This window comes from Amblyraja radiata, chromosome 3 (assembly GCF_010909765.2).
Source record: "Amblyraja radiata isolate CabotCenter1 chromosome 3, sAmbRad1.1.pri, whole genome shotgun sequence".
NCBI lineage: Eukaryota > Metazoa > Chordata > Chondrichthyes > Rajiformes > Rajidae > Amblyraja > Amblyraja radiata.
This window is the reverse complement of record NC_045958.1, coordinates 118,882,404-118,900,870: the sequence shown is the minus strand read 5'-3', so window position 1 is coordinate 118,900,870 and position 18,467 is coordinate 118,882,404. Positions and strand designations below refer to the sequence as shown.

The following is an 18,467-nucleotide window of genomic DNA, read 5'->3' as shown; positions in this document are numbered from 1 at the left end:
GAATGGGCAGAAACAGAGAGAGAGGCAGAGACAGAGAGAGAGGGGCAAGAGGGAGAGGGAGGTGGAGGGGAGGAGAAGAGGGAAGGTGGAGAGGAGGGGGAGAGGGGGGGAGGAGAGGAGGGGGAGAGGAGCGGGGGAGAGGAGAGGGGGAGAGGGGGTGCTGAGTGAGGGGGAGAGAGAGGGGGTGCTGAGAGGGGGGGTGAGGTGAGGGGGGGGGGAGAGGGGGGGAACAGGGAGGGTGGATGGAATGGGGTAGGGGGTGTGGAGGGAAGGGGGGGTTTAGGGTAGGGAGGGGATGGAGGGGAGGAGGGGGAGAAAAAGAAGGGAGAGGGGGGAGGGGGGGAGGGGGAGGATAGGGGGGGGAGGATAGGGGGGTAGGAGAGGGGGGGAGGAGAGGGGGGGGGTAGGAGAGGGTAAAGAGGGAGGAGGTGGGGAGAGAGGAGGGGAGAGAGAGTGCCTTTTTAATTCAACCCAAACCCCCCCAAACAACCATTTGCAGGCAGTGCCTTTTTACTTCAAACCAACCATATTTTCATTTTCAAACCACATTAAGGGCACTCACAGTTGAGTAGACATGTGTTCAGTGTTATTCAGAGCTCAGAGAGACGTGACCTCCATCTTGCAGAGACTGAGTGAGGTACACCACTTCCTGGTTTTATAGTCCCACCCCCTCCCTCCAGCAGGGGCAGCAGAGAGAATGGCGAATTTTAAAAAAACATTAATATGTCTCTGATTTTTCATCGATGGGGAAAATCCTCTGGTCCAGGAAGGCAGACTGTGGGCTATGAGCGAGGTGGCCAAAAATGACGGCCTTAGGTGGCGGTGTTCTCTCGGAAATCGCAGCACAGTGGGTCAAAAGCGGTCAAGATCAGACTTTTAGTAATATAGAAGATTACCTTCTTGCTCCCCTGTTGCTACAACAATGGGAGGTAGACCATGCTCATCATCCGGAATGAGACTTGTAATCTTTGGAACAGACTTCCCAACAGCAGCCAGGGCTCTGTAGTCTGTTCGAGAAATATCAGCCTTGATATCTTGAACGCTTGCAGGACCTGGTGTTATAGCTGAATCTGTCTTCACGGCATCAACTTGACTTGTAAGATCCGAAAGTACTTTATCTCCTGTATTATTTGAAGGCTGGACATTGGAAGGAAGGAAAGACATTGAGCTTAAGTAATTCAGGTCTTTGTATTAGAAAATCCTCCAGATGCATATGTAAATTTATTTTAGTCTGAATGAATAAAATATATCGTCAAGACGTAGATTTGCTATTTAAGGAGAAGCTAACTTGGCATTAACATACCATTTTTGTTTCTTGAGTGATGTTACAAACTTCTTCTGGTATTCCTCGGCCTACGCCAACTGGTGAACTTCCTGTCATTGTTGTTGAGTCTGCCACTTCTCCATTTGGCAGAATACCATCTGCAAACCAAACCCTTCTGTGCTCTTTGGGATAGGTGCCTGTTGAAGAAGAAAATAATCTTGAAGAAGAAATATTCAAACAAATCACACAGAATTTCAAATAAATCTGTGAATCATTACTTTATAGCCCCAATTACATTTTTTTTAAATCATAATTTAAACAGATTTTAATATTTAAAAAATCTTAGCATTAACAGACCCTTCTTGCCCATGCCGACCAAGATGCCCCATTTGTACTCGTTTCCAACTGCCCATATTTGGTCCATATTCCTTTATTCCTAAGTCTTTCCCAGCCTTGTATCTGTCCAGATGTATTTCTAATGTTGTTACAGTATCTGCCTCAAGTACCTTCTCTGGCAGCTTGTACCATACACCCAACACCCTGTGTGAAAGTATGGGTATAGAGTGATGAAATGACTAGTCTACAGCACAGTGTGACCTCAAACCAAAAACAATTAATAGGCCAAGCAAAACAAACATTCAATAATAACTTGTGTGCACACCTTAAACATTTGATTAGATGTAATTTTCTTTCAGTACACTACCAGTTAAGGGGCCATAGTTTTATTGTAGAAACTGAGAACTGCAGATATTGGTTTACAAAAGAAAAAAGACACAAAGTGCTGAAATAACTCAGCAGATCAGGCAGCATCTCTGAAGAGACAACATTTTGGGTCAGTGCCCTTCCTCAGACTATTTTTGGAACCATGGTTTTATTGCTTGAGACTTGGTTTAATAAGCCACATTAGGATTACAGGTTAACATTAATGAAAAACCATTGAAGGGGGCTGAAAATTATTTGTATTATGCCCAAATTGCAAAGTTACACTACACTACAAGGAAAGGATTAACTGTTCTTATTGCTTATCTTGAAGATGACCTAAAAGGGGGCTTTACATTTTGAAAGGGCTCAAAGAATGGAGGATGTTTCCCCCAAGAAAAACCAGTGAACATCAATATAAAATAATCGCACAAAAAAAAAAGTCAATATGAATTACTTTACCAAGTGCAGAAAGAAGGGACTATCAGACCATCAGAGGGACTAACTAAAAAAGAAAATGTTCAAATGGAGGAAAAATTAGTTACTTTACTAATAGGTAAAAAATGATGGGAAAAGCATTGACAGGTCTACAAATAGGAGCATGAACTAGTTGGGCCTAATGGCCTATTTTTTTTCTGCAAATACTACTATTCTATAGGGTGATTTCACGAAAGGTCACTGGAGCGTAGATCCGCACCCACGTGACCGCAAAATTTAACTGGGGGACAAGCGTCACTTCCGGTACATGTTAGTGAATGGGAAAACACGCACTTTCACACCCGTTAAAAACATCGAAAACGGCCAGTTTTTGAGCTGCAATTTACTGTACCAGTCGGGGTGACCGTGAGGCACAGCTACCTAAATTTACAGTTAAAAAAAAAGATAGAAACTAAGGTAAATTCAAGAGGGAGCTGAAGGTGCAAAAACAGCGGAAGTTGTTAGCGGACATTTGCCGTGGAGATTTAAAGATCCAAAATATCGGGAATTATCGCGTTTGCTCGCTGCATTTCATCAAAAGTAAGGCATTATTGGCTTTGTTATCTTTATTCATTTGTTAGATGAAAAGTATTAAAAGTTAGAAATCCTTCAGTAAAATTGCAAAATCGCCCATTGTTCTCAGGTGGGTTTTAACATGCAAAATGAAAACTGCTTCTGAAGCTCCATTTACCATTTAAATAATCGTAAACTCTCAATGCGTTTGGAAATACATTTTACTCAGATGCAAGCTAAGGAATGGGATAATTGTCAGCTGTTAGTTGGACAAAAGCAGGACATTTTATTATTTGCCAAAATATATTTCTCAATGTTTCTTGTTTAAAGCCTGCCACAATCACCCAAACTACTTATTTATTTATTTATCATCTAATAACAGACAAGCCTGCAGCATGGAATGATGTCAACAATCCTGATTGGGCACCCACTGTGAGCAGGATAGACAATGTGCACAAGAACGCCATGCACGTGCAACAAGAAGAGAGTATTAAAGCAGATTTGGTCGCAGCTCAAGCATCTATAGCTCTGCAAGTTGATGCTGAACTTTGAACGATTATTTAAATGGTAAATGGAGCTTCAGAAGCGTTTTCATTTTGCATGTTAAAACCCACCTGAGAACCATGGGCGATTTTGCAATTTTACTGACGGATTTTTCACTTTTAAAACTTTTCATCTAACAAATGAATAAAGATAACAAAGTCAATAATGCCTTACTTTTGATGAAATGCAGCGAGCAAACGCAATAATTCCCGATATTTTGGATCTTTAAATCTCCACGACAAATGTCCGCTAACAACTTCCGCTGTTTTTGCACCTTCAGCTCCCTCTTGAATTTACCTTAGTTTCTATCTTTTTTTTAACTGTAAATTTAGGTAGCTGTGCCTCACGGTCACCCCGACTGGTACAGTAAATTGCAGCTCAAAAACTGGCCGTTTTCGATGTTTTTAACGGGTGTGAAAGTGCGTGTTTTCCCATTCACTAACATGTACCGGAAGTGACGCTTGTCCCCCAGTTAAATTTTGCGGTCACGTGGGTGCGGATCTACGCTCCAGTGACCTTTCGTGAAATCACCCTATATTAATTTAAAATTTAAAACTGTCTATGTCTAAATACATTTCCATCTGATATAACCATACCACTTTAAAATATTAATTCATATAATCCATAAATACAATGCAATAAAAATAGAAGATAGACACAAAAAGCTGGAGTAACTCAGTGGGTCAGATAGCATCTCGGGAGAAAAGGAATAAGTGACGTTTCAGGACGAGACCCTTCCTCAGACTGACGGGTGTCAGAGGTTATGGGGAGAAGGCAGGAGAATTGGGTTAGGAGGGAGACATAGATCAGCCATGATTGAATGGCGGAATAGACTTGAAGGGCTGAATGGCCTAATTCTGCTCCTATCACTTAAGATCTTATGACCGAAACATCACTTATTCCTTTTCTCCAGAGATGCTGTCTGACCCGCTGAGTTACTCCAGCATTTTGTGTCTATCTTTGGTTTAAACCAGCATCTGCAGTTCCTTCCTACACATGCAATAAAAATACTCAAGCATAAAATTATAATGGCCTCACTGTATGCGTGAATGTATCTTTCAATGGCAACAGCTTAATTACATACTAATACATAACCTTGTGTCCTTCAAAATGCAAAAAAACTTCATTAATCAAATAATTATGAGCCAAACCAGAGAAAACGTCAATTAGTGCACGACAGATTCTCAAATGATTTCCTGGATGAGGATAGCATGTTACCTAATGCATTTTCCAGAAGATTTATTTTCCTTTCTCTTTTAGTCATACAGCACAGAAAGTGCCTTTCGGCCTAACTCGTCCATGCCAACCAAGATGCCCCATCAACGCTAGTTGCATTTGCCTGCATTTAGTCCATATCCCACTGAACCTTTCCTATCCATGTACCTGTACAAGTGTTTTTTAATTAAATGCTAATACAATAGCTGCCTCAACCATCTCCTCTGGCAGCTCATTCTTTTACCCACCATCCTGAGTGAAAAAGTTGCCTATCATGTTCCCATTGAATCTTTCCCCTCTCACCTTAAACCTGTGACTTATGGTTCTTAATTCCTCTACCCTAGGGAAAAGATTCTGTACGTTCATCCTATCTATTCCCCTCATTATCTCATATACCTCTATAAGATCACCCCTCTGCCTCCTGTGCTCCAAATAATAAAACCCTAGTCTGCCCAGCCTCTCCCCAGGTTCTGGTAACATCCTCAAATCATCTCTGCAGTCTTTCCACCTTAACAATACCCTTCCTATAGCAAGGTGACCAAAACGGTCAAAATATTCCAAATGCAGCCTCACCTGTCTTGTACAAACTTTAACATAACATCCCAACTTCTATACTCAAGACTGACGAAGGACAATGTACTGAAAGCCTTCCTGACCACCCTATCCACCACTTTCAAGGGTCTATGTTCCCACACTCCTAGATCCCTCAGCTGTACAACACTCTCCAGGGCCCTGTCATTCACTGAAGGATCTGCCCTGGTTTGACTTCCCAAAATGCAACACCTTGCACCTATGTTTTCAACTCCATCATTCCTCTGCCAACTTGCCCAAACTGATCAAGATCGTGCTGTCATTTTTAATAACTTCTTCACTATGTACGATACCACCAACTTTAGTGTCATCTGCAAAATTACTAATCATGTTTTCTACATTGTCATCCAAATCGTTGATATAAACCACAAACAGCAGTGGGCCCAGCACCGATCCCAGAGGTCCACCACTAATCACAGGCCTACAGTTAGAAAAACAACCACGACAACCTTATCAAATGCCCTGAAGTCCATATAAACAACATCTACAGCTTTGCCCTGAAACTATTTGGTTACATCTTCAAAAAAGCTCAGATTTGTAGGATTTCCTATGTACGAAACCACATCTACCACAGATGTCAGGTTCAGTGGTCTATAGTTCCCATGCTTTCGCTTTCAGCACTTCTTAAATAGAGCCACCCTCCAGTTTTTCAAGGGGCCTATTCTCTCTCTACTTGCTCTTGCGAAGATTCATAGCAAGGCCGTGGGATACATAGGTTAAATTCTATATCTTGGGAGAAAGAGGCAAACATTGATGACAAAATCCACTACCGTCTTTAGTGTCCGGAAACAACTTTTGGCAATTTGAATAACAATGTATGTTTCAAGATGAAGACCACAAACATAGTGCAAAAGTTCTTTATCCACTGTACAGTAGGATTCCTGCCATCCTGTATGCTTGTCAGAAATGGGTTACTCATAGTAGGTATCTCAAGACAAGAGGTACTACTAATACTATATCTACAAAATTCACAGGCCAACATCCACAGCATCAAGATATAGGCACAAGGAACTGCAGATGCTGGTTTACAAAAAAAACAGTGCTGGAGTAACTCAGCAGGTCAGGCAACATCTCTGGAGAGCATGGATAGGTGTCGTCTTAGGTTAAGATCCTTCTTCAGACTGATTCAAGCATCAAGACTAAAGATAGACCTTTAAAAATATCTATTAAATTACCATATATTTCTGATGCCTAAGATGCTATTTGTTTTTCAGCGCACTTCAGACGCTGGAAGTGAAATACTGTTAAAGCCGCAATTTGTGTGCACTGATTATCCACACTTTCTCAGAAAAATAGCAATGCAAAAATTGTGATTTCTTAAACAGTCTGTCAAGTTATTTTGCACTTAGATACTCTCTGTAAATATTTCCCTCTTTTTCCCTCTTGGGTTTAAAAAAAAAAAGATTTGAACCATCGCTCCTACATCTATTTGTATAGTTTATAATCGAAGTTTTGCATAACAACACAATGGAGGATCATATCTCAAAACAGTTTAGTTTAGAGATACAGCACGGAAACAGGCCCTTCGGCCCACCGAGTCCGCATCGACCAGCGATCTCCGAACCAGGAAAATTCACGTCTTTAGGTTTGGGATGCACATTGGTGGAAAAGAAAATCAGCAGAAGTTCATAACAGATGATGACTATCCAATAAATCTCGAAGTTCTTGCAGTAGGCTCAGAACTGGATTACAGTTCTATATCTAAACAACCTGGCAACATTCTGCCTCATCTAGACACTGTGCTGGAGTACTGTTGCCTTTAAATGAATGCAAAATTAATAAACCAACATAGAAAATACTTTCAGGAGCAAATAATACCAGTAAAAGTAAATTAAAAACTAACACGTTGGCAATAAAATAAAGTATTGTGGCAGAGCTGCTGCCTCACAACGCAATGTCAATCCTGACTTCTGGGGCCGTCTGTGTGAAGTTTGCATGTTCTCCTTATAACTATGTGGATTTCCTTATTGTTTTCTAGTTTGTCCACTTCCAAAAGATATGTAGGCTGGTATTTTATTTGTACACTGTAATTTTGTAGATGTGTGGTAGAATCTGTGGGGAGTAAATGGGAACACAGGGAAAATAAGACGGAAGAAGTGCAAGATTAGTAAGATTAGATGGATGCTTGATGGTTGGCATGGACTCAGTGAGCAAAAGGGCATTTTTCTGCGATGCATGACCATGACAGTAAGTTAAATATTTGACAATATCCAACAATATCTTGCAGCAAGCCAGCTGAGGTAAATAGGATTTTTTGGCATCGGGTCTTACTTAACCTCCTCCCTAATACATGTCAGCCTAAAGCACTAGAGCAGTTGTCATTAACTCACTGGATGGCTGATGAGAGAAAAGTGGAGGGGGGGGGGGGGGGGTGATCACGTTGGTAGATTAAAACAAACATTCTTTTAATTTCTAATATTATAGATGAATGTATCTCTTCACGACGTCTTGCTCAGGTGAAATTGGAGGTGTTTCACAAGCCTTACCAGAACTTCCAAAGGCTTGTGTGTAAATTATCCTCAGAGAATGCAGGAAACTTGTAATGCTCTAAAAAACAACCATTTAGTCTGAGTGTAATGTATTTATTCTGCTTTTATATTTTAATGTTCAAATTTGACTGAAGGTAATTCCAAACAATAACTTCATCTTTCAAAGATGGAGTTCTGATGCACAAATTTTCCAGCACACCAATTTTGTGAACTAACCATTGTTGTATTAAGTAGCAACACAAGAAATCTAGTTTGGTTTAGCTTAGTTTAGAGATACAGCGCGGAAACAGGCCCTTCGACCCACCGAGTCCGCACTGACCAGCAATTCTCGCACATTAACACTATCCTACACTCACTAGGGGAATTTTTTTTAAACATTTATACCAAGCCAATTAACCTACAAACCTGTACATTTTTGGAGTGTGGGAGGAAACCAAAGATCTCGGAGAAAACCCACGCGGTCACAGGGAGAACCTACAAACTCCCGACAGACCGCTCCAATAGTCGGGATGGAAGCCGGGTCTCTCTGGCGTTGTAAGCGCTGCAAGGCAGCAACTCTACCGCTGTGCCACCGTGCCGCCAAAAATCTAATTGGAATAAAAAATGTTAACAGTTCTTACATTTTCTTCTCCTAACTTACACGTCAGTTCTTGGTCAACAGGATAGAGAGGATTTGCTCTTTGAAGAGTAAAGAATATTCTGGGCAGGTTCATTAGGAAGGGAGAAATTGGGAGAGGAAACATGCCTGATTTTAAATTATTTTTATGGAACATCAAAAACCATTTTGGCATTCTATGGATAAATTAGTTATGTCCAGAATTTAAATGTTTTGATTGATGGTATAGTGTAGGAATATTTGTACAATTCACATTCGCCTTTGTAGTACCATGCTTTAAGACACTGACCAGATACACCACACTATCTTTCCTTGAAGATTCTGATATCCAATGATTTTCCCATCATTAAACATTAGAACTGATGGCTGCAATTGGATAGCAAACTATTCTTTCACACCTGGATTGAAACATCAGATTAATAGAATCAATTTTCATTCATTTTTTCCTGACTTCAAGAATTCCAATGATATTCCATTCAACTGGCTCAATATGCAACCTCGCGGGCATGAGAACAATGAACGAGATTGTTACGAAATCATGGATTCACATACTCTGAATGTGTTAAGTGGACTGTGGAAATAATTTAGCTGACAGTAAAAAAAAATAAAAAATTCTATGCTTCAGTACCAAATTGCTGTGAGAATAAAATATTACCCTGCCACCAAGGCAAACTAAATATTTTTTATAACGAACTCAATGATGGTTATGCCAATGGCAGTGAAAGTAAAACCTGAATTTCTTTTAATAGAACACAAATTTTCATATATCTGTTTTCTAGACAAAGTAAAATCTAATAAAACCAAAACAAATTAACAAATACCTGTGCTTTCGTTTCTTGGGTGTTTTAGTACCGAAACAGGTACCATGACAGTGGGGGGAGGGGAGTTGAGGGTGCCAGATGCCTGAGCTTGTTGAAGAGGTGGAACAGTGGAACAATATTCTGATGGAATATTAGGGTTAGGGCTTGGACCAGTTGGACTCATCATTGTCTTAAATGCTTGAGCTGCAAAAGACCAAATAGTTTATCAACAGTTGGCCTGAAACCACTCAACTCTTCTCAAAATTATTAAGCAAAATGCTCCAATAATTGTTCACAGTGACTGAAGTTCAAGCCTTTCATACAGGTCTAGAATTCCGAACTTGTGCCAAAAGGAGAACAATACTCTTTTGGTTTCTCATTGTCTTCCTATCTCTCAACCAAACTATAAACTTCATGCAAAAATTTAAATATATATGAACAATGTCAAAGAAAAAAATCAGACTGATATCAATAAGAGCTGCATCTTATGCCACAGCATGCAACATTTATAATTAGATTTGAGTACCCAACTAGTATGTTTAGACTATATAATTTTCACTTTACTTTGTGCACTATATGATAATAACCAAGTGTTATTCTTGGTAGTCATGTGTGTTCTCAAGCAAATAAAAGACTAAATTGAATATATCACATTCAAACCTTTAGCACAATTTTCTCCACACAACTATGAAAGAAATGTAGAGTAAATCTTAACTGGTGAAAAACCTAAAAATTCAATTTTCTGAACTTCTTTCTCAAAGAAAGAGTGGAAAATGGTGACCCATATTTATGATTGTCATGTTAGTCCTTTTTCTATTTCTTCTTCTTCCTTGCACAAAAGGGCATTTCACTCTGGGTTACAGTTCCAAGGGAATCAGAGATCATAGGCTGCTCAATCATTGAAGGATTCACCCAACACCCACTTTGCTTTGGTTTGCAAGAAGCAATTGACACCAAAATATCATCCCCTCCCCTATTCCTTCATAGATGGTCGTCCGACATTTGCAATTTTGTTGATCTACTTATAGCCGTCACTGAACAGATGGGTAATTATTTCCCCTGCCTCGTAATAAGGAGCATTGAGTATTGAGCTCAATGACATTTGAGTTGGGGTCAGGTAACTGTTAGAAATGTTAGATAAGAAAATAGAAAAAAATTAAGTTCACTTGACCGTTGTAAGGTATCTGATGCAGATCAGTATAAAAGGCAGCCATTTAAACAATATACTCAAAACCAAATTAGTTTTCTGAAGTCTAGCACAATACTCTACAGAGCAATCCACGTAATTCTACCTTTCTGGATGGAATCGTTTGCAAAGACTTTTTCATTTTGCATAAATACTTCAATTAAATAATCCTTGTTATTCTTACGTTAGACCGAACATTAAATATCTTCAATATTAACCCATTACGAGGTTAAATGCTAGTTATTTAAATATAAATAAAAGTACATTTCAGTGTGAAACTGTACACTGTTTCAGTACATCTTTTATACTTCCTTATAATGTAAAAGATAGCCTAATTACATTGAAATATGCCCATTATAACAATGTAGGCACTCTTAAATGCTGTTACAGTTCCTGCCTCTACTACCTCGTACTGTAGTTAATTCCAGATACCAACTAGTCTTTCTAACAAAGCATTTACCTCTGATCTCTTTTAAATCTCTCTCACCTTCAAACCAATGCCCTCTAGTTTTAGGCAGCTTTTACTTTGGAAGTAGAAACTGGCCTTTTATATCTACGTCTCTCATAATTTTATATACCTCGGTCATATCACCTCTCAACCTCTACAAGGGAGATTTGAAAGAAACTATCAGATCTCTCCTGATACCTGAAGATAGACAAAAAGCTGGAGTAACTCAGCGGGACAGACTGCATCTCTGGAGAGAAGGAATGGGTAACGTTTTGTGTCGAGACCCCTCTTCAGACTGGTTAGGGAATAAGGGAAACGAGAGATATAGGAATAGGAATTCTTTAGTGTCATATGTGACCAGGCACAGAGATTCTTTGCTTGCATATACAATGTGTACAAATATAAGACGATGATGTAGAGAGATAAAGAACAATGAATGAAAGATAAGGAAAAAGTTACAATAAAGGAAATAGGCCATTGTTAGCTGTTTGATGGGTGAAAACGAGAAGCTAGTTGGGGGGAGGGAGAGAGAGGGGGAGAGGAAGAATATGGCAGTTCCTTCCTACACATCTCTCCTGATAACTTATGCCTTACAATCCAGGTAACTTCCTTGTGAAGTTACCTGAATTGCATGGGGGTGTGGATAGGAAATGTTCAAAAGGATATGGGCCAAATACAGGCAAATGAGGATACTGCAAAAGGCATCTTAGACAAGTTGGACCTAAGGGCCTGGTTCTGTGCTTGATAACTCTATGACAAACTCCACGACACCATAAAGTGCACTGACAGGCATCATTGTAAATGGAGAAATTGCAGTCAAGGATCTATAAACTGTTTGTTATAAATACCATAAAGTTATAATAGTAGCTGGCATCTCCAAAATGAGTGACATTTAAATACAATATAAAATGGATGAACACATGGTTACCAATCCCATTCAAATCAATGAGGTTATTACTCATACACAAGACTTGGTTGCTTTAAAACAATCAATATGTTGGTGTTCAGAGTATTTCTGGGAGTCCAACAGCGAAGTAGAAGATTAAATGTTCTGGCAGCAGCTAGTGGTTGAACACCATGAATAACCCCATTGATTTGAATGACATTGCCAACAATACAATACAATACAATTTATTTGTCATTTGAACCCCATTGAGGTTCAAACGAAATGTTGTTTCTGCAGTCATACACACAAGAAAGAACCAAGACACAACACAATTTACACAAACATCCATCACAGCGCATCTCCTCCTCACTGTGATGGAAGGCAAAGACTTGTCTCTCCCCTGTACTCCCCATTCCCCTCCCGATGTCAGAGTCAAAGCCCCCGTTGCCGGGTGATGCAAGGCCATGCTCCGGGTCTTGTCGTTGGAGCCCCCGGCATGCGCTAGCAAAGTTCCACAGCCATTCCAAGCCGCGCCGGGCGATGATGTAAGGCCCCGCTCCAGGTACTCTTCAACCCCGCAACTCGGGCGGGAGAAGTCGCCGTTGCGGAAGCCCCGAAAAGCGGTCTCCCAGCAGGGACCCGCGGGCTCCCGGTGTCACTGTCCACCAGACCTGCGGTTGGAGCCTCCGAATCCCCAGGGTCAGGTCGCAGCCGCGCGCCACCACCGCTCCACCCGCTCCGAACTCGGCCAGCTCCGCGATGGTGAGTAGGTCCGCAGGCTCCGCGACTGGAGCCCCAGGTCGTTCCTGCTGGAGGCCGCTCCACGGTGCTCGGCCCCAATGACAACGGAGACCCGACAGAGAAAAGGTCGGGTTCTCCGTGCAGGGGATAGATTTTAAACGTTTCCCCCATCCCCCGCCCCCCACACACATACCCACACATATACACAAAAAAAAATAATAAAAACTATATTCAAACGAGACAAAAAATAATAAAAAGACAGACGGACTGCAGAGGCCGCTGCGACGTGAGTCGCGCCACCAACCTCATGGGAGAGGCACAAAATGCTGGAGTTACTCAATGGGACAGGCAGCATCTCTGGATAGAAGGAACGCGTGACCTTTCGGGTCGAGACCCTTCCTCAGACTGAGAGTCAGAGGAGACAGAGACGCAGAGGTAAGGAAGGACAAAGTGTTAGAGTCTAGGTTAAAACGTGGTCATAGAGCTGGAGAGCAGGAGGAAGCAGAGGGTGAGCAGCAAGAGAGGATATTGCAGAACTCTCATCGGAATGAGGAGAACTTCAATGTAGGCATACCTTGAGGAGATTTTGCAGTGGAGCAGATGAACTATAGGAAGGAACTGCAGATGCTAGTTTACACCAAAGACAATTAGGAGTCTTTAATTATCTGGTACCATTTTAATCCTTATTTAAATATTTATAACTTATTACAGCAGAGCCAATCACCACTGTAACAATAGATCATTGAGACATTACATATTTCCCCATTTCAATAAACACATATGGAAATCCATAATGTTCTGGGCACAAAAGGTTTGCCCTCAACACCTTAATCTCATCCAACCACATCTCCAAACTCCTGGATCTAGGAGTCAGCAACCCCCTCTGCCACTGGATGCTCGACTTTCTGACCCCAGACCACTAAAGAATAGTTGACAACACCTTCTCCAAAATAATTCAACATGGGTGCCCCTCTAGGATGCGTTCAGTCCCCTACATACTCCCAATGCATTCACGACTGTGTGGCCAAATCTGGCTCGAACACCATCGAAAAGTTTGCAGATGACACCACTGTGATTGTATTTATATATATTATCGGATTTGATTGGATAGCATGCAAAACAAAGATTGTCACATGACCATAATAAACTTAAACCAAAAGGGCTGTTGGTTAGCAGTTCCACATTGAAACGTTTGACTGAACAATTTAATATTTAGATTTTTTAATTATTATGAAGGATTGGGGAATGAAATACTGTAAAACAAGAGATCTTCTGCAAAATATTCCTTATAATCATCTTCCAATGAGTCACACTCACTAGATTAAGATGCAGCAATTCAGCTATTCCCAATGCCCAAAGGGAAAATAAACAAGGAACTATACTACGCGACACCATTAAAAATACAAGGCTTCAATACACAGACTTGTTAAGTATTTCCAGCATTCATATTTTTAGTATTTGTAATTCAATAGTATTGTGTAAATTTAATATTGCCAGACAGAACGGATGATCTACAATCTCACTTGGACCAAGTAATTTGATCAATATAATAAAATGTAACAATGATACAGAAGAAAAAAAATAAAGCAAATCAGTTAACTTCAATAACATGTACAACAGCAAAATTGTTAGAGAAAATAGAACAATGACCAGCACAGCACAAGAACAGGCCCTTCAGCCCACAATGTTTGTGCCGAGCATGATGCCAAGACCAACTCTTTTCTGCCTGCACATAATCCTCAGGCTCTATGTTAAACCACTGTCTCTTCTATTTTATGTAAAACCATTAATAAAATGATACGATACGATAGAACGTTATTCATCCCCGAAGGGAAATTGGTCTCAAAAATTGAAATTAGAAACCTAGAAAAATAGGTGGAGTAGGCCATTCGACCCAGTTCCGCCATTCAATATGATCATGGCTGATCATCTAAAATCAGTACCCCGTTCCTGCTTTTCCCCCCATATCCCTTGATTCCTTTAGCCCTAAGAGATAAATCTAAGTTTCTCTTGAAAACATTCAGGGAATTGGCCTCCACTGCCTTCTGTGGCAGAGAGTTCCAGATTCACAACTGGGTGAAAAATAAATTCCTCGTCTCAGTCCTAAATGGCCTACCCCTTATTCTTAAACTATGACCCCTGGCTCTGGACTCCCCCAACATCGGGAACATTTTTCCTGCATCTAGCCTGTCCAATCCTTTAAGAATGTTATATGTTCCTATAAAATTCCCTCTCATCCTTCTAAATTTCAGTGAATACAAGCCCATTCTTTCAGCATATGTCAGTCCCACCATCCCAAGATTTAACCCAGTGAACCTATGCTGCACTCCCTCAGTAGCAAAAATGTCCTTCCTCAAATTAGGAGACCACAATTGCACACAATACTCCTTGTGCGGTCTCACCAGGGCCCTGTACAACTGCAGTATGACCTCCTTGCTCCTAAACTCAAATGCTCTTGCAATGAAGACCAAAATGCCATTTGCTTTCTTCACTACCTGCTGTATGTGCATGCTTACTTTCAGTGACTGATGTACAAGCACACCCTAGGTTTCGTTCCACCTCCCCTTCTCGTAATCTGACATCTTTCAGATAATAATCTGACTTCCTGTTCTTGCCACCAAAGTGGATAACCTCACATTTATCCACATTATACTGCATCTATCATGCTTCTTTACACTCACCCCACCTATCCATATCACCCTGCAGCCTCATAGTATCCTCCCCGCAGCTCACACTGCTACCCAGCATTTCCGCAAACTTGGAGATGTTAAATTTAATTCCCTCGTCTAAATTGTTAATATATATTGTAAATAACTGGGGTCCCAGCACCGAGCCTTCTGGCACCCCACTAGTCACTGCCTGCCGTTTCCGTGTCTTCCGCAAACTTGGAGATGTTACATTTAATTCCCTCGTCTAAATCGTTAATATATATTGTAAATAACTGGGGTCCCAGCACTGAGCCTTCTGGCACCCCACTAGTCACTGCTTGCCATTCTGAAAAGGACCTGTTAATTCCTACTATTTGTTTCCTGTCTGCCAACCAGTTCTCTATCCATGTCAATACCCTACGCCCAATATCATGTGCTCTAATTTGGCACACTAATCTCTTACATAGAAACATAGAAAATAGGTGCAGGAGTAGGCCATTCGGCCCTTCGAGCCTGCACCGCCATTTGATATGATCATGGCTGATCATCCAACTCAGTATCCCATCCCTGCCTTCTCTCCATACCCCCTGATCCCTTTAGCCACAAGGGCCTCATCTAACTCCCTCTTAAATATAGCCAATGAACTGGCCTCAACTACCTTCTGTGGCAGAGAATTCCACAGATTCACCACTCTCTGTGTAAAAAATGATTTCCTCATCTCGGTCCTAAAAGTCTTCCCTCTTATCCTTAAACTGTGACCCCTAGTTCTGGACTTCCCCAACATCGGGAATAATCTTCCTGCATCTAGCCTGTCCAACCCCCTAAGAATTTTGTATAAGATCCCCCCTCAATCTTCTAAATTCTAGCGTGTACAAGCCGAGTCTATCCAGTCTTTCTTCATATGAAAGTCCTGCCATCCCAGGAATCAGTCTGGTGAACCTTCTCTGTACTCCCTCTATGGCAAGAATGTCTTTCCTCAGATTAGGAGACCAAAACTGTACGCAATACTCCAGGTCTCACCAAGATCCTGTACAACTGCAGTAGAACCTCCCTGCTCTTATACTCAAATCCTTTTGCTATGAATGCTAACATACCATTTGCTTTCTTCACTGCCTGCTGCACCTGCATTCCTACTTTCAATGATTGGTGTACCATGACACCCAGGTCTCGTTGCATCTCCCTTTTCCTAATCGGCCACCATTCAGATAATAGTCTACTTTCCTGTAACTGCCACCAAACCTCACATTTATCCACATTATACTGCATCTGCCATGCCTTTGCCCACTCACCCAACCTATCCAAGTCACCTTGCAGCCTCCTAGCATCCTCCTCACAGCTAACACTGCCCCCCAGCTTCGTGTCATCCGCAAACTTGGAGATGTTGCATTCAATTCCCTCATCCAGATCATTAATATATATTGTAAATAGCTGGGGTCCCAGCACTGAGCCTTGCGGTACCCCACTAGTCACTGCCTGCCATTCTGAAAAGGACCCGTTTACTCCTACTCTTTGCTTCCTGTCTGTCAGCCAGTTCTCTATCCACATCAATACTGAACCCCCAATACTGTGTGCTTTAAGTTTGTATACTAATCTCTTATGTGGGACCTTGTCGAAAGCCTTCTGAAAGTCCAGATATAACACATCCACTGGTTCTCCCTTATCCACTCTACTAGTTACATCCTCGAAAAATTCTATAAGATTCGTCAGACATGATTTACCTTTCATAAATCCATGTTGACTTTGTCCAATGAACTCACCACTTTCCAAATGTGCTGCTATCCCATCTTTAATAACTGACTCCAGAATTTTCCCCACCACCGATGTTAGACTAACTGGTCTGTAATTCCCCGTTTTCTCTCTCCCTCCCTTTTTAAAAAGTGGGGTTACATTAGCTACCCTCCAGTCCTCAGGAACTACTCCAGGATCTAAAGAGTTTTGAAAAATTATCACTAATGCATCCACTATTTCTGCGGCTACTTCCTTAAGTACTGTGTGGAACCTTGTCAAAGGCTTTTTGAAAATCCACATCCACTGGCTCTCCCTTATCCATTCTACTTGTTACATTGTCAAAAAATTCCAGAAGATTAGTTAAACATGATTTCCCCTTCATAGAGGGGGAGGGGGAGAGGGAGAGGGAGAGGGAGAGGGAGAGGGAGAGGGAGAGGATACAACTGCAGATGGTAGTAGCATAATGAATCCTGGTGTATAGACACATCCTATCTGCTCAAGTTCAAACAAATGCCTCAAAACCAAAGATACTAGAGCAGAGTAAGATAGACCACTCCTGCAAAATCCAATGGACTGACGCCATTTCGGTAAACCCGACCCTATCTTTGACCGACCCAACCGCATCTTCCCATCTCGCTCCCTGCCTGCTTTCCGCAAAGACCGCTCCCTCCGTAACTCCCTGGTCAATAGATGCTGCTGCACCCGCTGAGTTTCTACAGCACTTTTGTCTACCTTTGACCTGACCCGACTTCAGTTATGTGTTCAGTTAAAACGGCACATACCTTGAACAGGGAGCAACTGCAGATGCTGGTTTAAACCAAAGACATAGACACAAAGGGCTGGAGTAAATCAGCGGATCAAGTCAAGTCAAGTGAATTTATTGTCATGTGTCCCTGTATAGGACAATGAAATTCTTGCTTTGCTTCAGCACACAGAACATAGTAGGCATTTACTGCAAAACAGATAAGTGTGTCCATATACCATAATATAAATATATACACACATGAATAAATAAACTGATGGTGCAAATAACAGAAAATGGGTTATTAATAATCAGAGTTTTGTCCGAGCCAGGTTTAATAGCCTGATGGCTGTGGGGAAGTAGCTATTCCTGAACCTGGTTGTTGCAGTCTTCAGGCTCCTGTACCTTCTACCTGAAGGTAGCAGGGAGATGAGTGTGTGGCCAGGATGGTGTGGGTCTTTGATGATACTGCCAGCCTTTTGAGGCAGCGACTGCGATAAATCCCCTCGATGGAAGGAAGGTCAGAGCCGATGATGGACTGGGCAGTGTTTACTACTTTTGTAGTCTTTTCCTCTCCAGGGCGCTCAAATTGCCGAACCAAGCCACGATGCAACCGGTCAGCATGCTCTCTACTGTGCACCTGTAGAAGTTAGAGAGAGTCTTCCTTGACAAACCGACTCTCCGTAATCTTCTCAGGAAGTAGAGGCGCTGATGAGCTTTCTTGATAATTGCATTAGTGTTCTCGGACCAGGAAAGATCTTCAGAGATGTGCACGCCCAGGAATTTGAAGCTCTTGACCCTTTCAACCATATAAATGGGGCTGTGGGTCCCCCTCCTACTCCTTCCAAAGTCCACAATCAGTTCATTGGTTTTGCTGGTGT

General features: G+C 41.5%; 1 protein-coding gene across 8 annotated transcripts in view; it reads right to left on the bottom strand.

Moving 5' to 3' along the window:
• The window catches only part of zfyve16 (zinc finger FYVE-type containing 16), a 67,985-nt gene that overhangs the window by 24,950 nt on the left and 24,568 nt on the right, over nt 1-18,467 (bottom strand). For 3 of the 8 annotated variants that reach the window (XM_033018722.1, XM_033018724.1, XM_033018725.1), the window contains exons 6-8: nt 9,229-9,411; nt 1,304-1,464; nt 897-1,137 (exon numbers count right to left, since the gene is read on the bottom strand). In XM_033018722.1, coding sequence (XP_032874613.1) covers nt 897-1,137; nt 1,304-1,464; nt 9,229-9,411 — 585 coding nt within the window. The remainder of the gene's footprint in view (nt 1-896; nt 1,138-1,303; nt 1,465-9,228; nt 9,412-18,467) is intronic. The other 5 variants (XM_033018723.1, XM_033018726.1, XM_033018730.1 and 2 more) reach the window with 3 other exon arrangements.